Consider the following 22,695-nt stretch of genomic DNA (forward strand, 5'->3'; position numbering starts at 1 on the left):
AATAATAATTATTCAAATATTTAAACAAGGTTTTTAAAATAAAGCTGAAACCTGTACTGAGGAGGTACAGGTGTCTCTGGCAGCGCAACGTTTGTAAACCCTGCATTATGATCTTAGTGACCTTAAACATGTGATTTCTTTTATCTACTGTTTAATAGCTTGAGGTTAAATTAGTTTTTTTGCTGTTGTTGTTCTTTCCTCTGACTGATTTTATTGCTGTAGTGAAGCGATGGAGACTGATGATAAAGCTGGCAGTTCTCCTGCTGGAAAAGCTGCAGATGTGGTAATTATGATTATCTTAATCTTTAAAAGATTATATTTCCTTAATAAAAAAAAATTAGCTCCAATTATGCATGTCTGGGGAAAACTCTGTATGATGGGCATCATTTTAAAAACACATGAAATTTAATTAATTAAATTCAATCAAATGAATTCTGATTTGGACAGATAGTGTTTATATAAAATGTATGTTCAAATATCTTTGTATTAGATTAAAGCTGCTGTTGTTTCAAATCTGATAAAACACCTGAATTTTAGCCCAAAGATATAGAGATTACTCGGTACATGTGTACTATTAATCTCATGCATTTTGTTCAGATAGAGCAAATATATTTTTGGATCAAAATATACAATAGTAATGTTTTTGTTTTTTTTTGTTTTTTTGGTAACCATGAAATCAAAATAAAAAATATTCGTAATGAAAACAAAGTCATCCTTATGTTTAATTTTACACCACATCCTTGATGCAGAGCAACTATAGTGGTGTAAAAGTTTTTTAAAAATTCTATTGCACATGCATCCATATTTATCGCTTCCATCTTTTCTTTTATAAGAAGGACGAACCAAAAGACCAGAACTCAAAAATGATCAAGATCCTCAGCGGTGAAATGGCCATCGAGTTTCATCTGCAGTTCCTCATTCGAAACAACAACACGGACTTAATGATCCTCAAAAACACAAAGGTGGGAGTCAGAGTGTTTACACATAGAACATTTCAGCTTTTTAATTTGTTGCTGCAGTTATGCATTTGTTTGTTTTTTTTAACCTGTTTGCTTTCATCCTGTCCTACATTTTAATTTGTATATACATAATAGACACACATTTGCTCTTGCAAGATATTTTATCTAATGTTCAATAAAACCATGAAAAATTATGTTTTAATAAATTGTAATATGAAACCTATTTGAATCTCTTGGGTAACTGTGATGTACTTATTTTTAGGATGCAGTACGAAATTCGGTATGCCACACAGCCACAGTTATAGCAAACTCCTTCATGCACACAGGAACCACAAGTGACCAGTTTCTCAGGTAACATTTTTACTTATAAAGTGAACATACTGATGTTGTTCCAGCCTTCTATGAAAAACCTTTACAAGTCCAGCCTTTGCACTCTACCCACTGTATCAAAGAATTTCTGTAACACAATAAATCGTGTTACCAATATCCAAAAAGGCTGTAGATCCTAGGTCTACAAAACAGTTACATTTCAGGCTAATGTTTTTATAATTAATATATCTAGCAGCAATTGTTGGGAGCAAGCACCAAAACTGCAGCAATGTCCAGTTCATGAAACGGTGTTGGCATGCGGATGATCTTATGGGGCATCGTTGAACATGCATGTGAACTTTGGGCCACATTGTATAATGTACCGTGGAATTATGCCACATTTCCTGTTTGCATGGCATGTATCTGTTTACCATATAAACCTTCAGTTTAGCATTCTGGAAATTTTCACATCATGTTCAACAGAATTGGATTGAGTCTTCAAAACAGTATTAGGAGTATTGAAAACAAATTTGGTGCATGTTGGTGAAACTGGATTCTCATAGTTAAGAAAAATGTCAGTCTTTTGCAAGAACATGATGTACATCTCTTCGTGTGTGTGTGTATGCCATGCACCACAAAAACGTTAATAATAATGATTATGATGTATGCTATATTCTGTCATAATATGGTTTAGGATTTGAAACGGCTTGGAGATTGATACAGATATACAACTAACTGCTATATAACATTTTTATAGATATGTAAGTCATAATATATTTCTTATAGAGAAAATCTGGAGTGGCTTGCGAGAGCTACAAACTGGGCAAAGTTCACAGCTACAGCGTCTCTCGGTGTCATTCACAAGGTAAACAGTTTTTGTCTTGAAAAATTGCTTATTGGCATCATGATAAATTTCTGTGATGGAAGGTCAAATCATGAATTTTTTTTTCAGGGCCATGAAAAGGAAGCCCTGCAGCTCATGGCCACCTACCTGCCCAAAGACACATCACCAGGCTCCGCCTACCAGGAAGGCGGAGGCCTTTATGCACTCGGACTGATCCACGCCAACCATGGGGGGGACATTATCGATTATCTCCTTAGTCAGCTAAAGAACGCTAGCAATGATGTAAGTTCCTGAAACACATGAGTACCATTTATTAAATTTGCAGAAATATAACTCGATAGTTTATTAATGTATTTTTACTTCCTTTTGTTCAGATTGTGCGTCATGGCGGAGCTCTGGGTCTCGGCTTAGCGGCTCTTGGTACAGCTCGACAGGATGTTTATGAACTTCTCAAATCAAACCTCTACCAGGATGATGCTGTCACAGGTAAATAGATATCACTCTTTTTTTTTTTCATGTGTTTTTCTGTTTGTTTGTTTTTTCTTTTCTGTTTTTCTGTTTTTTAGCTTTGTTTATTGCTTGTTGTATTTCTTTTTTTCCTCTTGGTTTTTTCCACATTATTCCCCCCTTTAATTTTTTTCTGTTTTTCTTTTCTTTCTTTTTTTCCCCCTTTCTATTTATTTCTTTTTATTCTCTTTCTATTTATTAACAGTTGTTCGTGAATTATTTTGCTTTCTTTTTATTTACATTTTTTTTATTTCTCTGCTTTTGTTCATTCTTTTTTTTTACTTATTGTTCAGTTTTCTTCTGTTTTCTTTATTTGTTCATTTATTCTTGTCTTTTTCTTTCTTCTTTCCTTCATTTTATATAAATACTGTGATCGTATTTCTCTGTGATCTTAGTGGTCAGCTGTATAAGAGTACGTTATATCTCTCTTTGGTTGTCTGTGTAGGAGAGGCTGCAGGTCTGGCGTTAGGTCTGGTCATGCTGGGCTCTAAATCAGCGCAGGCTATAGAGGACATGGTGGGTTACGCTCAGGAGACGCAGCATGAGAAAATCCTGCGCGGGCTGGCAGTAGGCATTGCCATGGTCATGTATGGCAGGATGGAGGAGGCGGACGCACTCATTGAGAGCCTCTGCAGGGATAAAGTGAGTGAAGATTATTGATTGTTTAAAATTTGTTTGCTGGTCAAAAAAATAATTAGAACCTATATCCCACAGTGATAACCCTGCATTGTATTTTATTTTGCACCATAACCCTGGTGGAGTATTACCCCCACCCCCTGTATTTATATAGATGGATGAGGTGAAGATAAAAATGAACTTGTCTTGTGCTTGGCACAAAACCTGAAGCTCTGTTTTGTTTCACTGCCCGCCTAGGACCCGATTCTGCGTCGCTCAGGAATGTACACAGTCGGCATGGCTTACTGCGGCTCGGGAAACAACAAGGCCATCAGACGCCTGCTGCATGTCGCGGTATGTCTCTCTCTCTCTCTCTCTCTCTCTCTCTCTCTCTCTCTCTCTCTCCCTCCCTCCCATGCTTGCCAGGACTTCCTGTGTACTTAAAGTGATGTATGAGTGGTTTAATAAAGATAGTTAGTGATAAAAATAGTTGTAGGTTATTTATGAGGTTTAAAACAAGTAGGCAAGTTGTTTCTTCTAATGCAGATATCTCAGTAAGGGGAGCCAGAGTTTAGTCTATTTATATGTTTATAAGCAACCAGTGATTCAGTATACAAAACATTTTGCACCTTTCTAACAGTTTAAGGTTTTTATTTATTTTCCTAAATTACTACCAAATTTAATGGTTCACCTCAATTAGAGAGCAGTCCCCCGAACCATCCAGAGTATTCAGAGCTCATCATGGCTTGGTACAGGTGTATCAGGAGTGTATTAGGAGGAGTTATGTATAGCTGCTGACAATACATAACTGGGTGTAATTAAATGCAATATTGGGTGTAATTAAAACCAAAACCTAAAGAAGACTGGTTTTTACACATGGAGCAGTTTTACCATTATCAGCAGAAGCTTCACTTCATATTTTAGATGACAATTAGATGATGTGACTTCCCTTTTCTATCAAAAGAAGATAATTAAGATTAATATTGCGGGGGTTGGGGGGGGTTCTCCATTAATTTGTCAGTTCATTGCTATACTTATATGTATATGTTGTCTCATGTCATTAATAAGTCCAGGTTCAATACTGTTGGTGCATTCTGTGACCCTGCAGGTGGCGCCATTATTTAGATTGTGTTTGGGAAAAGTTGCTTGTTTAATCCCAATTTTCTGCTCTCCTGCGTTTTGAGGAGCTGAAATGTTAAACAGTTGTTGTATAATTTGTATCCACAACATTTGTAAATTATGTTGCTGTAGATAACATTTTTAAAGAGTAATTCCTCATTAAAATTAAGAGCCACTTAGATTTGGTTGATGCATGCAGATGTTATCGTTTTATTTAGTCTGATCTATCTAGAGACTGAGAATTTAAAAAAAAAATAATTAACTTGAACAAAATAAACATGAATGAGAGACAATGTGTATATACAAGTCAGAATTGTGAGATGTAATGGAATAAGGACGAATAAAGGTCCAAAATAGAGAACAAATATCCAATCAACAAAGTGACAAAGGATGTATCGGAGACATTGCGTTAGAGAATTCTGATTTCGGAAATTGTAATGCTGACACGAAAACAGGAACATGGGCTGAAAAGTGTCAAATTTCTGCATCTGGAAAAATGGCATTAAAGTGGTACATATGTACATCACTCATCTGTCGCTCGCTCTCTCTCTCTCTCTCTCTCTCTCTCTCTCTGTCTCTCACTTACACACATGCACATATACGCGTGCATTTATGATCCTTTTGACTCAATACATTTTTTCAACTATGTGCAGCAGTATTTTCGTGAAATATGGAGCTAATCTTGAGGACTGATTACTTTTCCTCCTTAACCCTGAGAGAACTATCAAACAGTTCATCATACAGAACACTATTATGTTGGTTTTGAATGTTGAGTTAAATATTGCTTTGAATTCGACTTAATGAAAATCTCTTATGGCCCTGTTTAGACTGGATTAGTTTTCCATGTGAAGGTGAGTAATTATGTAATTATTTCTAGATTCATACACATGCATGAATCTAGAAAAATGGCGCTGTATATCACCTTCTATAAATTGAGCAGTAGAAATAACTCCAGGGAATATGCATCCTGTTCAAACTTACATGTTGGTAAAGATTGCATTATATCCTGTAAGAAAAGATGGTTACACTTTTTCTTAAAGACACCATAGGAAGCACTCACTCTTTTCTATGGTCTTCCTCTGAAACCAAAAGTTTCAAATGCAGACTGATGAAACATAGACCGTGTTTAAGATGTGTCAGGGAAATTAAACTATGGGGGTTTTAGGTAACAGAGTTCCTACTACAAGTACAGACTGCAGACATGTTATGGTCATGTGACTTACTAATGACCTGCGTGCCATGCTCCCCACAACAAGCTGTTATCATAAGGATCAAAACTATGTTTGTTTAAATGGTGTGTGTAGTGCACATAGAGTTTTAGTGTGATTAGCATGCTTACTAGAAATTGAATCCTGTCTAAATAGCATTTATGTCTTGACATTGTCTGATATCGCTTTTTCATGCTGAACAACTGCGTTTTGTTTTGTTTTTATAAACAGGTCAGTGATGTGAACGATGACGTACGCAGAGCTGCCGTTGAGTCCATCGGGTTCATCATGTTCAGGTAGGATCTGAAGTGGTGTTTCTTTCTCGGTCACTGCTTCCTGTTAATGTTAGCTGAAACTCCGAATGAAAGAAATTAGTTTTAGTCATTTATCCAATTTGAAATGAGTTTTATGCACCTTTAAACAACATAGCAGTTGAATTCTGGATTCTGATTGGTAAGATGATGGTGATTTTACTTTTTTATGGCAGCAGCTCTAACAGTAGTTCAGTGCAAATCATAGGTTTATATTAATGCACTCATTCTATTATGTTGTCATTTCTATAGTAGCATCTCATTCAAAGGGACTTGTATGGCAGACACTCCACATAAATGGATTTTTTTTAAACAAATCTTTGATATAGGGGAGTGTTCTATGAAGACACTTATTTTGTTTAATATTTATGGAAGGAGTCTCCAGTTTCAGCGCTTTGTAACAGTCAGGGGTAAAGCTGTAACTTTACGTTTTCTGATGTCTTCAGGACAGAACATGAGCGACAGTTGAGGGAATTACTGTCTATAGCTGCAGGAATGTAAGTGAGAACAGGAACTAACTTGTTTCATGTAAAGTAAAAGTAACTACAAATAGATAAATAGTACACATGTACATAAGTGTGATTGTTGGCACATGTTTGTAGTAAGAGGAACAAAACTCCTCAGGACCTTTTGTTATACGGATGTAAACAGCAGTGGAGTGGAAGCTGTAATGTGTTTGTTTTTTAAAATGTAATTAAAGTTCATGGTATTTTAAAAAATAATAATAAATTTGTTTATAATTAAGTTATTTGTGTAACTGCTAATCAGTACACGTCTAGTAGAAACGTGAACATGCCAGCTGTATGGAACCGGGGATTTTATAGCTTAATTTATCACCCTGCAGTCAGACCTGTCCATGTCTTTATGGTGAATTTTCTGCAAAATAAGCGTTTTTCTTTTAATAGTCCTGATGGTTAAAACCTGCTGGCTGTTTATGTTGGAACACTGTTTTCGATTACCGGTTAACACCTAAAGCATCCTTTGAAGGCAAGCTGAACTCTGCATTAAATCTGAAAAAGTAAATAAATAAATCAAAGGCTTCATATATGCACACTCATTCTCTTTGGCTTCTTTATGGACAAATCTTGTTATGTCCGCCAGCCAAATCTGATTAATCTTCCTGTACATGTGTGTATATACAACCACTAGATTCCTCACGTTCTTCTGGAATATTTTCCAGAGTCTTCTCTAATGGATTTCACTGGTAGTTGAGTTTCATCCCGCTCATAATGCATCCAAATGAAACTCTGACACTGATCTCCTCCAACTGAGTATTAACAACCACGGCTTATTCATGTCCCCCAGCCCACCTTTAAGTAACAATGCTTCCTCACAGGTTCTTGGGAAAGTTATGGTGTTTTAGCTTTTTTGGAATCTAGTAACATTGCTCTAATAATGTTGCAATGCAACGATAACCATCGGCTAGATCGTGAGTGAAATCTGAGCACTGAGGAGCGGGACGTGGCTTTTTTCTCTTTCAGCCAAAAATCTAAAATGCCATTTTCGGCAGAACATTTTCGGTGCGTCCCTGGTTTTATTTGAGAGAATTTTGTCCTGGTTGTCCCTGCGTTAGTGTTAGAGTATTTAGCTAAGTATTTGCTAAGGATCAGATTTCTTTTTGGATGCCATGCTATGTCACATTACGTTTATGACTGTTGTGTCCTAATTTAGCCGCCGTACTAGTTTGTTCAGCTTGTCTGTAGAAGGCATTGCTGTCATCATTCGAGTAGTTGGACTTTTTTTTGTGTGTGTTTGTGATCTCACTGCCAGCCTCCCTTGTAAAGCAGCATGCATTTGGTTGAATTAGGCTTCTTACATTTATACGGAGTACATTATTACTTCTTATCATAGTTTTATTCTTCTTAGTCACTTTCCACTGTTTTGGGCCAGGCAGAGGAACTGGGTAAACTTTTTTTAAGCCCTAAAAAGGTCGTATAATATTCTCATGATCATTTGGCTGTGATCTAAAGATTATGTAAATCCTTGCTGTGTTTAGAGAGCCTCCAGTGCTGCAACAGTTCAGCTCAGTCGTGTTCTTTTAGCTCTTGCATGTTTAGGGAAAGTGACTGGACATGATGTTTAACGACCTGAGAAACTGGATTAGCAATATCTAGATTTTGTAATGAATATGTAAGCTTGTAAGGACTCTGTCCTCTGTGTGACCAGACACCTAATATTTAGAAAAACAAAAACATCCTCTTCGTGTGCTGGCTTATGTAATATTTTAAGGTCATTTTCACACTTCCATTTCTCACTTACAGCGAACTGTGGTAACTATCCGATCTCAACACCGCATGCCAAGTAATGTGATTGGTTCAACTTGGCACATTACTTCATGTTCGGCATGGAAAATGTAGTTATGGTTATTGATTTATAAAACAGTACTTTCGTAGAACTGGAGCACTGCAATTTGCTCACCTTTGTGGTGTGAGTGCTCAGAAATTTGTGAAACAAAAATCTTGTTCCGGGCTAAACGACTAAGTTTTCTTATGAGACGTTTGCAGAATTCTTACACGATGGCATGTCATGCGTCCAAAAACTGCTGTTTTTCACCTTGTGCTACCCAGGAAAATAATAAACAGCAAATCGATGAACTTAGCTGCTCCTGTTTAGCAAAATTGGACACACATGTATGTTCTCACGTTGTTGAATTCATTTCACGGATACAGGGTGTTTAATGAAAAGTTTTATTTGGCAAGAAATACTTCTTGTCTCAGTTAATATCTGATAGATTAGATATTTATAACATCTCAATAAGTGAGTTATAAGAAGCCAAAAAATATCTCTTAAACACACTTGTTCCCTTTTGCTCATTAATTAGTCATTCTATAGAAATCATAAATTAATAAGATACAGATTTAGATTTTCTTGCATGTCCATCATAAGAAGCCCTCATTTTGGCTGCTTATAGTAGACCCGGTTATGTAACCTACTGAGTTTATTATCCAAAGAAAGTTTTGTCAAACTTGGTGAAAGCCCCAAAATTTACTTTGAGAGTCCTGGTATTTGAACTCCGAACCTCAGAACATATATAAAAATAGAATAGGTGTGTCATGTGACCATTCCAGATTGATCATCTCTCTTTTCTTGCTTTGTTTTCAATTCCAAGCTTTCTCAACCCTTATAAAACCCATAACAGAGCAGTAGCTATTCTTCAGCTTTTTGTTACTTAATTTAGTTATCACATACTACAGTCTTTGTAGGTTTTTGTAAGGCTGCTTCCACACTTGGAAGTCACACAAGCAGCTGAAATTCTCTTGATTTTCAGCCTACAAAGCTACAGTGAATGCAACAACTTCCTCATCACCAGAGTTATGCACATCTTTATTTCATCTGCATTACTGTTAATAATTCTAATCTAGACAGCAAGCTAGGCTAGTTAGTTAGCAGATATTAGCTAAGAATGATCAGAGTGGTTGTAAAAGCTGCCTTAGATCTCACCATTACCTGTTATTCCAGAACACAATAGCATCTTTAAAGCTTAGTTTGATCAGAGGATCTAATGAGAACTAAGTTACCTCCATGACTGAGTTCAGGAATTGTTTAAGCTGTCTGAAAAGACCATACGATAATCCTCGGATGATTCTACTGGTTAAGTATCTTGCACATGGAGAGAAATCTCCATCATGCTTAATTTATTCCAGTATTTCAGACCTTTAACCTCAGCAAGATAACCAGAAAAACATTTGTATGTCCTCATAAAGCCATTACATTCACACAGTTAGTTAATGTGTATTTCATGCATGCTACAGCTAGCTGGTATTCTATACATTCCTTTTTCTCCACAATCCTGCCTCCTTTCATATTATTCCAGTATCAGATATCATCTTTTAAAAGTGCTGAAAATTACAGACTTAATCAAAGATTTCTTTTTCCATTTGCAAAAAGTGAACTATGAATACTGGACAATTCTCTGATTGAGCATTTTAAGCTGTAGAAGTTGGGCTTTCTTTTCTTTGTTTAAAAAAAAAAAAAAGGTATCAAAGCTTGCTATAAACAGCTGACTCCTTCATCAGATTTGCGAGCCTCATTTTCCGTGAGAAGAAGAGTATCCAGCATTACACCACTGGCGGGTTGGAGGTTTGTGGGTCGTCTTCGCAAAGGACTCTGGTACCCTGTGGCAGCAATACCATTCATCATCCCATGCTTCATAAACAATTTGGAATTTTCCGCAACAGAAGACTGGAATGAGATTTTGGTCAGGTTCCTGCGCTGCATTCTCAATGCTCTCTTAGTGCCAAAGTTGCATGTGATGTAACGCGTAAAGGCTCCCCGGAAAGTCTTGTTGAAAAGTGTGTAGACTAAAGGGTTGACGCCTGAAGAAACGTAACCAACCCACACAAAAATGTCCAAAAGTCTCTCCACCAATTTGACATTGCAACTTTCGCAGAGCACCGATGTCACATTGGTGATAAAAAATGGACACCACATGACCACAAACAACATGAAGACTATCCCCAGGACTTTTGAGGCTCGCTGTTCATTACTCAGATTTTGCATGGATCTCTTTCCCATGGTGGACAGTCGCCTAATGGTAAGCTCACCCCCTGTGATGGGGTTTGTTCTCTGCAGCATTTGGTCCTTTTTAATAACATCCAGCATGCTGATTTTCTCCGGTGTTGATTCTACCGTTTGCTCCCTTTGGAAGACCGTACACACCATGGGTCTGTTGACTTGCTGACACGCCCTCGATCTAAGGAGATACACTTTCTTGCGCAATACTTGGATCGTCAGCAGGTATATAATCATCATGATCATGAGGGGGATGAAGAAGGCCGCCAGAGAGCCGTATAGTTTAAACTCGCCGAAGCCCTCGAAGGTCAACAGGCAGGTATGGTTGCTGTTGAAAGTTATGTTGATTCCATGATTTGGGCTTCTCAGTCCTTTGATGGGTATGGGTATGGCAATACCTGTTGGAGAGAAAGATCATTCAGATCATTGTGGCACCAAGACTGGCTTGGTTATGCACCGTACAGCAGACCGCTCACTGAAAATAAACGAACCATCCATCTCTAAAAAATATCGCTATACAGTTGGCTGTAGATCTTTAAATAGCATACCATTCCACTGATGTTGACTTCAATAGCTTTAGCTAGCATTGTCTGGTTTTTCTCAGTAATACTGCTTTGTCAAAGGAGCGTGTATGGGATTGTAAGCCTTCAGCATACGCAAGGACATGGTGTGCATGGTCATTATTGAAGTGACACTGCACAAGATCTGCCTTTCATGGATCTAAAACACAACTCTGTTGTAGCGCCAAACGCCACAGTGTTCCAGACATCACCATCAAAATAATCACCTGGACCTTTTGTTAACGAGCAGAACTCACGAGGTGTCGTCTCGTCTTGTTCCAGGTCAAAACGGTTATATAACAAAGCCCCATCATTAAGAGGTAATTGTTTTGCTTATTTGAAGTCGGGTACTGAAGTCTGGGGTCGACCATCAAGAACTGTTGATTTGAAACACATTAATTTTCATTGATACAAATGCATTTTTTTGTCATAAATTACACCAAGTTGGTTTAGTATCAAAAGTTCACTGCTTCAGGTATTATTACATCTTATTATAGACCAAAGTGATGCACTTGGAAGTTAGGTATAATAGTTTTCTTAGAAAATGTGAGCCTTAATCAGGAAGTAGTGCTGTTCTGTCAGGAGTGCCTCGCCACACTCCTGGTTTAGACTTTATTAAATCTATTGTGTATAGATATGTGTCGAAGCTGCCTTGGCAAGTGTTTCATTCCTCACAGCAACAAAATAAACAGCTGGTATATTGCTACTAGCTGTCAGTTACTTAAAAGTGGTACAAACAGCCATACTGCCAAAATTGTCATCTCATTATCAGATAAAAGCTAAAGAAACTAAGCAGTTGTCCCTTTGTGTAAACATTTCATCAGTAATTGAGGAAAGTGAAAGGTTATGCAAGAGTGAAAAAAAACAAGAAAATCTCACGTATGCTATTCCTTAGTAACACGGTTTCTTGCTTGTTTTGTTTGATCGAAAACAGCACACTTGCGCTCGATTCCAACATTAAACCATGAAAACTTTTGATATTTGAGAGCTCACCTATCGATATCAACCAGACGAGTGCAATTTTGGCCATGGCTTTGGCTCGGGAGTTGTACTGACTGTGCTGGATGGGCTTTTTGATGGCGATGTAGCGGTCGAGGGAGATGGCGCAAAGGTGCATGATGGAAGCTGTGGAGAATAAAACGTCAAGGAATAGCCAGATTGGACACAGGAACTCAGGAAGTGGCCATGCTGAATCTGAAACACAGTATTGATCGTTGATCAGATGCGGGGGAAAAATGACACATCTACACTAATAGATTCAACATAGAAACTGAATCTATACTAATAGATTCAATATACCACAAATTTTCATTTGTTCTGCTTCTTGGTGCTCTTATCATACTGCCCAACCTTTTCAGCTCCAGTTTTTCATGTCCGCACAGGCCTTTTAATCAGATTTCTGAAGCATACTGGTTTTCCAATGAAGTGGCATTTTTAATTCTCTAGAAGCAACACCCACACATATAATAATGCAACCATGTCTACACACCTCTCATAGTCACTGAAGCTCTCAGTCGCTGAACATCAGTCATGATTGTATCCCGTTAAATCCTGACTTTTTGCTAACATGAAATGTAAATATGTCATTTAAATCTGTGGGAAGCTTTTTGTTCTTTTAACATTTGAGCTTCTTGGTACACAGCCTGTAGCTTCTAATCAAATAATGAGTGTGTAAAATGTGTTTAAAGGTATGACACCACAATTCTGTTGAAGGTGTTAATTCTCAATAACAGCAACTTCAGAAGCATTGCAGCTACCAAAAATCACTGATTTATAGTCAGAAGTAAAGTTTTGCTTCTAGAATGGAAGAGAGATTATATCTTTCTTCTTTGACTACACTTAAAGGCTTTTCATTAAGACACTTGTAATTTCACACAGTGACGGACCTTGGGCAATTAATTAGTCGTAATTTATACTAGGGATGGCACTGATCTGATACCTATGATGGGCAAAAAATGCTGGATCGCATACTGGAGAAAATCTGAGAAAAGAACAGGCAGTTAGTTTTCTTTGCACTAGCATCTCTCTATTCCTGAGAGTAATGTGAAAGGAGATTCTTCCAGAGGTCTGAGGCTAACGTTTCCCATATAAATATCTCTGTCCTCGATGAATATATAAGATTCTTCTTTCTTTTCCCCAGTATATTCTTGAGTTTTTAGCTCTGTTATTGTGATTTTATAGCAAACTGAGCTCTGTGTGAATTTGTTATCCCATATTTACCCCGACATGGAACCGTTTAATACTTCAAGGTGTCGACACGGAGTCCTGTTTTCACCTGTTTAACAGATGTGGAGATGGGACACGAAGCTCTGTTTCTGCTCTGCACACGGGCAATTTTTCATTTAGCCATTTGCTTAAAAAGGGATTAGGCTTTAACGCGTGACGACATTGATTTTAAACTTGTGTTTGAAACCATTTCATTATCAATTTGCCAAAATAATTTCCTTTTTTTAAGAAAATGTTGTTTTATTTAGCTGTAAATAAGTAAAACATTTATGCTGTCAAGCTTTTCCATGAAAAGAATTAAACTATGTTGAGATATAGTTATTCTATGTTATAAAATATTAGCTCTATAACGTCTCAAAAAGATGCACTCTGAAAGGTGTTTAATATTTCCAACCTGTTAGTTTTTCACGTCATCAAACAGGATAGGAAACTGGTTGTTCTCTTGTCTTTATGAATATACCCGAATTGTTAAGTGAAAGGCTGTCATATCAATACTGTCAATATTAATAATATTTAATGATGCATTTATTTATGTCGTGCTTTCAAAAATGTACGATTCAAACAGAAAATTAAGTTGAGTTTTTAAAACTGCTTCTATAATTAATAATGATAATTAAATTGATTGATTAAAAAAATTTCTGTATTCCATTAAACTCCAGGTTACTGTACACGTGCACAAACTAGATATATGGAGATGTGTAAAAAAAAAAAAAAAAGAAAAGAAAAAAAAAACAACTACTGGGGTTAAAATGGTCCAAAATAATGTTTCTTTGCATTGTTTTTGAAACACTAAGTTGAGATGGGCACTATTATAAAAATCATATAATACTATAATACAATTCTGCTATATACAGTATGCAGATTTGCCAGCAAAATCTGCTTACATTTTTTTTTTTAATCTGCAAGTTTACCGATATTTCTCACTGACAAAATAGTCATTTTTTAACACTATTATTAATTAAAAGATAGAAAACACAAAAAAAATTGCACAACTGTAACATTTTACAATTTTAAAGATTCAGTGCTAAATGATAACATAAAGAATTGCAATCGCTTGATTGGTGAATAGCTGGACAACCAGGAGAGTCAGCCATGATGGTGCTGTTGAACTGTCTTGCTTAGCATACATTACTTTTAGTTTCCCTCCAATTTCCTTGCAACATAACCATGTAGTTAAATATTTTAATGTTTTTACACCACCTCAGCAAATAAAAGCTACAGCATGGAGGTGCTGAATAATGACCTCAAACGTCCAGGCAGACATATCCACTAAGCACGGCTCTATAGACCATCCTCTGTGTCCCGTAGCACGTGATAAATGAGCATTGCACTCCAGAGCCATTTGGTATCATTTGTTCTGTCTCGCTAATATGATTTAATTACCCTAGAGCATTCTTGTCTTCTGGTACATTTTCTAGTTTGATTCCACCTTAGTGAACAAGACGTGGCTGTTTCTCTCTTGCAAATATCTTTCAGGTCCTTTTTATCGGTACCTCTGGCTTGTTTGAATAAAGCTTAAATAACTTTACAGCTCTGGTTTACGACAAGCTGCTGAGGCTTTCACGGCTCTTTAGGTTTCCGGTTTTAAATACAGTCAGCCTTGTTTAGAAATATAGCTCAGCTAAGAGTATGACTGTACAGTCGGGGTGGGTGTCGGGGTCACTGGTTCCAAGCTCTCATTATGCACACATCAAAAAAAGTTAACTTTTTTTATTTTTATTTATTTATTAACATTTTTCTAATTTTGTTAGTGGTGAAAACCACAATGCACATCCACTTCAGTGACAATCATTGTTATACACTCTAATACCAATACAAGTATAACTGGGTTGGTACCTGTAGAATACATCTTTTACATACTAATGTGATTGTGGTGTACTTTAAAAATGATTTAAGGTATTTTGTCAGTTTTTGTATATTAATGTTTATGATGAAAAACCTCCAGCTCCTCTGTGTCTCTTTCAGCTTATCTCTTCCATTTCTTTGTCAGAAAAACACTTTTAGATTCAAATTTAACCAGAGATATTTCAATAAATACTATGACTGTCCTGTGCCAGTTTAATAGTCAAAACAAACACGATCATTTTGAAACGAAGTTTAACTTGCTATTGCTCTGTTTCTGTGTTGTCTCTCAACCCGAAAGAAAAGCTACACTGACGTTTTGATCTTCAAGAAGTTGGCCATATTGCTTAGAATGCCTTTTTTTACTGCACTGTTTTAAATAAATGACATAATCATGTGGATATGATCTGTGACCTTTGTGATTTCTCTTAACTCCACTTTTATCTAATTTCAACTGTTTCCCTTCACTGAACCTTCACGATACCACATTTATCATCTTTATTGAAAATCTAAAGTTCAAAGTTATTAGAATCTGTGATGGTGTCATACTGTTATAATACTGGTTGTTATGTATCTCGCACTTTTTTATGTGGACTGTCTGAAGGTATAATTTCTCCTCCTTGAATCTGTGAGCCCAAGGATCACGCTTCCCATATGGTTCCTATACAGATAAAAGACTGGGCTTTCAAAACTCCATATGATCGGAGTATTCACCAGTGACTGGGGCCACATGTTGAATCCCATTTAATCTTATGAGAACGAGTCCAGTACCAGTACTGGAGCTGTATGTTGAACTGGCACTGATTACATATTTAGCCTAGATTAGCCAAATCGACAGCTGCGTTTGAGTACCAGTGCCGTTTCAGAGGTATGTTTTTGTTTTGAGTTGGCGTTATTTGCACATTTTGAGGAGTTCAGATAAGACTTCAGATGCTAACGGTACCTTCTGTGAAGAATTTCCAATGAATAGCGTGACGCCCTGTAGTTTGCGTCCCTGAATTCATGGAAATGAAACTATTTTAGTTTCTTTCCATCAGTGAATCCAGTTTCAGGGTTCTACGGTAACAAATTTTTTAGGGGCACTTGTGGTCCTAATTACAAAAATTACCAAAAATTTTTTTAGAGATGGTAACGTTAATGTGCCACGATATAACGCACACGTAGGCATGAGAAAACTTGAGCTTGTCAGTTAACAGAATTTAGGAACATGGTGTGAGCCATGACAAATTAATTTAACTTCTGATAAACTAAATTTAATATTTTCAGTTAATTGTACGCAAAAAAGTATGCAAAAAAGCAACAACCATTGTTCCACCTTTTTTGTATTTGTAAACAAATACAAAATACCTCAATGTTCAGTCTTTGAAGTCTGCTTCTCTTAAATATATTTAAAGATACACTATTAGCCATTTCCCACTGTCATGGTCTGGGCTGGAGTCAGTTCTCAAACTGCTCTGCGTATATTGTGTATATATCTGAATAATCTCATATAGGATGTGATTGGGTGAGTTCATTTACCCGTCATATGCAAAGCACTTTAGTTTATTGGTGTTCATTAATGATGCTCCGATCAGGATTTTTACAGCTGATACCAATTTCTTGTCCTCTTGATCAACCGATACCATTCCAGATGCCAATCTTTTTTTGTTTACGCTTTAATCAGGAAGTCCATCATAAACAGTTAAGTGTAATCTCTCTGCTCATGGTCACTGTTAATTGAATTAAAATAATAGCAATGACATACTGTTGGTTAATTGATAAATAAACAAGCATAAAATATTTTTTTAAATATCTTAAACAATAAAGAGTCCTAATTAAAAGAAGACTAATATAAAAATGTTCCATATTAGAAAAATGAAGGCTAATAGCCTTCTAAGGAAATATCCTACTAAGCTTAATGTCAAATTGACATTAAATGCAACCCATAGTAATTAAACATTCTCATTTCTCATTTTATTTATATTTTACAAATTTATCATATCTATTTATTATATAAAATTATTTATTTATAAATAAGCACACTTTCTGTCTTTACATTTTATTTGTTTGTTTGTTTCAGTTGTTCGTTTTTAGATGGGTTGTTACCATGTTTGCTGATAATATTGTTTTTTGGGGGGTTTAAATCAAACATGGAAACTGGAGTTGACTATTCTAGTGATATCTGGCAACTGTGAGCTTAAATGAAGTGAATGCTCTGTTAGAGTTGGTGAAGGGAGAGAGGCAGCAAACTGTATGTTTACAGACTGAACAATTGTTAATCTTGATTATGATTGGTGAGGAATTATTTAATAAAGAAGTTTGAATTACCACCAGACTTGTAGCGTTAGCATTATTTTTAATTTACTCCACCCAGCGCTGCTGTGGCTACACGAACATGTCACATTCGCAGGTTCAGGTCATTTTGCTTGATCAATAAAAGATGGCGGTTTGTGAGATCGGCAAGTTGAGAGAAGCAGATGATGTACAGTGTTACTCTTGTGGTTGTCATAATGGCTTTTTTGCAGTATTTACACACTTGTTCGGTTGACTGATGTTATGAAAAGCAGTGCAAAAGTAACCGCTGCACGGTGTAGATGCATTTTGGAGTTGTAGTTTTTATTCTGATTGTCTTTTACAACTCCGAACAGGTCACTCGCACCGGTGCACCTAAATATTTTTTCGCATTCGCAAATGCTACTGAAATGGTCACACTGTAGAGCCCTGAGTTTTGCCTGTCCTCCTCAACCAACTGGTGTCAGGTCCAAGTTTATTCGCCATAGCTTTGTGTGAATCATCGAAGGAAACACAGTACTATGGAAAGACCTGCCAAAGCTCATCCACTTTAACCAAGTCAGTGCCAAACATTGTTTATCTGATGTATCACAATATTCCACACAGTAATGGAGGTTGTTACAGAGGCTTTATAATCCTTACACTCACTCATATTTATAGCTTTATTCCAACTGGCAAGTTTTGAGATGTATTCTTTAAATGTTGTTTGACTTTTCTGTTGGAACTGAGTCCAGGGTTTTAGGGCTTTATTTTTAGGGGTGAGCGATTAACATTTTTACAATACTTGATTACAGTACATCAGGATTTACTTGTTTATTTCTTCAAACAAACATCTGCAAAAATGCTTCTTCTGGATTCTGATCGTTGATTTATTTTCTAGAACAGCGGCTCTGATAGTAGTGCAGCTGCAGATTACATATTTATCAATACGCTCATTATTGTTTAATAAGTAATTGTCTAATGTTATTGTTTCTATAGTAACAACTCATTCACAGGGATTGGTACGGTTTTTTGTCAGAAGAATTTTTTTTATTTATATTCTTATAACGTTTGCTTTGTAAAGCTGTAACTTTTAAGTTTTCCAAAATCTTTAGGACAGCCGAGTTTGAAAATTGACTGTTTATAACTGCTGAAATGTAAGAGAGAACAGGAGTGAACTCGTGGACATTCCACAACATTAATTGTAACGCTAAACATTCTCTTTTTTTTTTTTTTTTTAATGCGGTATTGTGACTATTTACTAAATAGAAATTAAAGCATTTGCCGTTATTGTGATGTGAAAAAGAAAGTATATGTGAATTGAGTTAAAGTGAAGGTGAGTACAGAATTGACTTACTGTACAGCACGGTAACGAGAGCGATGGGCATCACCAGCAGCCCCACTAGCAGGTCGGCCACAGCTAGAGACATGAGGAAGTAATTAGTGGCATTTTGGAGTTTGCGCTCAAGTGACACAGCCAGGATGACCAGAATGTTTCCGCCAATAGTGGGCAGGATGGCCACGAGGAAGAGCAGCGAGGCCCAGTGCAGCTTCTCTCCATTGGGAGAAAACATGCTGCTTTCACTCGCCTGGACGAAGAACGACGTGCTGTGTCTTTTTCCTGGGGCTCGGCCAGCATTGTCCCACTGCGGAGAGAGAGAGAGAGAGAGAGAGTCAGGATGAAGGAATGAATAGCGAGCGATACACAGCAGCTATTTGTCGTGCCAAATATGTAACATGCCACCACTTGAGTGGAATGAAAACAAGAAAAGAACAGCAATCGACAATAAAATATTTTGTCAAAAAAAAAAAAAATCCTCCACATGTGATTGACCTACGCAAACTTTAAGGGGGAAAAGCCTCTAATAATCAAATTGCTTAGCTGTTATTGGCTTATGTGCATGGAAAAAGAGCAGAGTAAATGAAGGCAAAATGTATTTCTTTATGCAAAATAATTTTATATTTTAAAATTCAACTGTGCCGGCTGCAAATTTCATTAAGCAGTATTAAGCAGCATTTGTTTAATATAATTACTGTGTTTAAAAATCATTGAAATATATTCAGAACAAAATAATGTGGACTTCACTAGCTTGGTAAAAAAAATATATATATCAAACATTTTTGTCACTCACGAATGTTCATATCGCAATCTTCATACATCATTATTTATGCACAAATATCAGTTTCCAGTGCTTTTATTGATAGATCATCGTTTTCTGTTCTGTGTTTAAACTTTGCTTTTTAATGCTTTGGGAATATGATTATTAAGGATCGAAGCAAATAATATCGTATGGTCTTGGCTTTCAGTGTAAAGTAAACATTTTGAGAAGAATCACAACGAGACTTCAACAATTTATCACTACACAACAGAAGCCTTGAAACTCTCAAAATTGTGTGCCAGATTCCAAGTGACGCACAGCACAGATGATGAACGACACCCGTTTTGCCCTTTCAATCTCCACCTAGTAACCAAAATCTAAGCCTTATATCCATGGAATTTGTACAAAATTTAAAGTGCAGTAGAGTTTACATGGATTTTATAAAGATAACCAGTTCCTTGCTTCGTGGTCATGGATGTTGTTGTACTTGCTTATGTCAGATCATGTCTGATTGGCTGGAAATGGTCAAATTTTAGGATCACTTTACACACTACTAGTTACAATGTACTTTATGTGTCTAGTGTACAATGGAAAATATGCACCATGCTAGTTTTATCTTATTTATCTCATTTAATGACATTTTTTATGCACCATATGCATTGTACTCATCCACCAATTAATTTTAAATTAATTAGTAAGTAAATTACAGAGTAAATAAGTAAAGAAATGAAAAGGGGAAAATGTACTAATGCAAAAAAATTGCTTTCATTAGAATATTCAGAATACTTTTACGTCTACAAAAATACCCATAATATTTTACAAAACTAACCTGCTGATTCCAGATCATAAAATCCAGATGATGCTCACAATATCTGAAAAGTGTATTTTGACATGATTTACCACAAGATTGATATTACATTGTCATATCGCCCAGCTCTAAACGGTAGAATAATTTGAGATCTTTATCACGGTGCAGTGAACACTGATGTATCACTACACTGTGCTTCAAATATACGGTCAAGCCTTATTGGCTAGCTGACTTGCATCAAAGTGCTTTCATCATCTAATGTGCCAGTAATTTATCTTTATTTCACTGCACCATGTTTTAATCACGGAGTTCAAAACCAAGCTCAGTTATTGTACTGTGTGCGCTGTGATTTTACGCCACAGACTAGCACTTCCCCCTCCACTGTCCTTATCTCGGGTTCGACTTGGCGTTTATTATTATAAACCATGTCTGATTTTCCCTGTGCTGTCGTTAGTTCTAGACCATTGAGAAGTAATTAAGCAAGGAAGTGAAGATCTGCAGTAATCACCGTTCGCTCATGAACTCGGCCATCTCGTGTTTTAATGAAATTTGATGAGTTAGGACAGATGGCATGCTGCTTCAATCCCGACCCCCCACCCCCCCACCCCCCCACCCCCCCTGGCTGGTGAGTGTTAATGATAATATTAGCATTATTATCCGTGTGTACGCTGGTTTATGGCTTTGTTTTAATATGATGTGTATATATTCCATTAGCATAATGTGTCTTATATTAAATATTTTTTTCCTTCACTTTCAGAGGTGTTAACCTGACAGTTGATCTTTAAATATTAGATTTATAATAATGTATCATTTTAATTCATTTTGAAATGGATTCACACTTTTGATAGTGGATAGATTTAACGGCTTGATGCCTTTTCCATAATTAATTTTTTTTATTTCATATTTATTTATTTGCTTATTTCCAGCGTTTTTCTGGTTGCATGGTTCATTTCTTTAATTGGCGTCAGACTCAACTCAAATCTCAAATTCACTTAGGTCTGTAATTATTTCCATATTGCTTTTATTTAGCCATATTTATTTAGTTTTTTATTTAAAAAATTTTAAACCTCTCTTACCTTCAGCTCCAATCTGTTAGTGCTCTTTGTTCTTTAGTCTTATCCCACATGCCTTTTTTTTTTTTTTTTACTTCCCTGTGTTGCCTTCACTCATCTAGAACCTCCCAAGCCGTGATCCTTTACTCCTTTAGTTTGTCTCTTCACACGTTTTTATAAGTGCTCTCACAAAACGAGAAACCAAACCGACTCTTCGGATTCTTTCCCTTGGACGAGACCCAGAGGATTATCTCACTTCTCCGCCTTGTATTAAAGGATTTATGTCCATTTTTTTCCCTTTTCGCATCACCTACTGCAGCACTAATCTTCTAGTTCTTCTCCTCCTTACTCTTTGGTGCTATACTCGTCTGCTCGCTCTGTCGTTCTGACTGTCTCCGAAAACACACGAGTGTGTGTCTGTGCTGGATGTGTGCCAGCGGTTCTGGGAGGTAATTTCCTTGAACACGGCGGATCTACTGTTTATTCTTTTTAGCGCACTCTGCTTGGGGGGAAATGCAGAGGTTTAAAGTATCGTCTTTTCTTTACATTCTGTTAATTGTGTCCTTAACAAAACTTTTCATTAAAGCTACATTTTGTCATCACCTATAATAGATATTTTATTTTGTTTCTTCATGTAATTAAATCTATATTGGATATTTGCAAGCATATTTGGGAATGTAGGTTTTTTTTTAAACAATTTTTCTGCACAGAAGTTTTCCACATTTTCATATTTGCATTATTATTATTTTTATTTATTTATTTATTTATTTTCTAATTATGAGATTATTTTGCCTTTTTTTTGCCTTATTTTACCCTGTGACAATCATCTGTTTGATTCACAATTCAGATGTGAGCTTCTCTATAAAACACGGCCTTTTCATATTGGATTTAACACTGCATCTAACATGCACGCAAAATGCTGCACAGTGTGTTCTTGCCTTCACATCTGTTGCCCACCTTTCCGTCAGAAACCATAGTGCCTGCTACTTCATAATGTTTACTTTCGGACTCAAAAGCACATCTGGCTCAACCCGCATTTGTTTGTCTTTATATATATATATATATATATATATATAATAGTGTGAGAGCGAGAAACTTTTTTGTTGTTGTTTCAGTGAAAATATCCTGATTTTCTTATCTGCACTCTTGAGTTAGCTGTGTAGCTGATTTATGTCATGTAGAAAGTACCACTCTTTATCTCTCTCATTCTTTTTGTTGCATGTTAATATCCAATTTTTACAAGTGGAGGCATAACTCCTGAGTCGAGGACTTCCTTTTGTTTGTTCATTTTGCCACCGTGTCTGGTTAACACTCCTCTGCTCATTCCTGGAGTGTGTCAGCCTCAGGCTTTTGTTTATGCACTTTCAAAAGAGGAACCAAAAAAAAAAAAAGTCGAAGCAGACAAAAACAGCCTTATGAGCACTTTCTGAAACGTTCCAGATATAGGTGTTCTGGAGGCTGATCCTGTTTGCAG

General features: G+C 36.4%; 2 protein-coding genes across 3 annotated transcripts in view; one reads left to right on the top strand and one right to left on the bottom strand.

Annotated features, from left to right (window-relative positions):
- psmd1 (proteasome 26S subunit, non-ATPase 1) overlaps window positions 1-22,695 on the top strand; it is a 50,049-nt gene that overhangs the window by 9,062 nt on the left and 18,292 nt on the right. Inside the window, exons 8-16 of one of the 2 annotated variants that reach the window (XM_017478297.3) lie at window positions 223-283; window positions 837-962; window positions 1,222-1,310; window positions 2,055-2,133; window positions 2,221-2,394; window positions 2,487-2,598; window positions 3,065-3,261; window positions 3,493-3,588; window positions 5,793-5,857. In XM_017478297.3, coding sequence (XP_017333786.1) covers window positions 223-283; window positions 837-962; window positions 1,222-1,310; window positions 2,055-2,133; window positions 2,221-2,394; window positions 2,487-2,598; window positions 3,065-3,261; window positions 3,493-3,588; window positions 5,793-5,857 — 999 coding nt within the window. Of the gene's footprint in view, window positions 1-222; window positions 284-833; window positions 963-1,221; window positions 1,311-2,054; window positions 2,134-2,220; window positions 2,395-2,486; window positions 2,599-3,064; window positions 3,262-3,492; window positions 3,589-5,792; window positions 5,858-22,695 lie in introns of both variants that reach the window. The other variant, XM_017478296.3, reaches the window with a different exon arrangement.
- On the bottom strand, window positions 9,453-21,930 carry htr2b (5-hydroxytryptamine (serotonin) receptor 2B, G protein-coupled). Its single transcript, XM_017478298.3, has 4 exons — window positions 21,246-21,930; window positions 18,620-18,908; window positions 11,938-12,138; window positions 9,453-10,782 (listed from the first exon to the last, which is right to left on the bottom strand). The coding sequence occupies exons 2-4, from the start codon at window positions 18,834-18,836 to the stop codon at window positions 9,863-9,865; spliced, it is 1,338 nt and encodes a 445-aa protein (XP_017333787.1). The 5' UTR covers window positions 18,837-18,908; window positions 21,246-21,930; the 3' UTR covers window positions 9,453-9,862.

Source organism: Ictalurus punctatus, chromosome 10 (assembly GCF_001660625.3).
Source record: "Ictalurus punctatus breed USDA103 chromosome 10, Coco_2.0, whole genome shotgun sequence".
In the NCBI taxonomy this organism is placed as follows: Eukaryota; Metazoa; Chordata; class Actinopteri; order Siluriformes; family Ictaluridae; genus Ictalurus; species Ictalurus punctatus.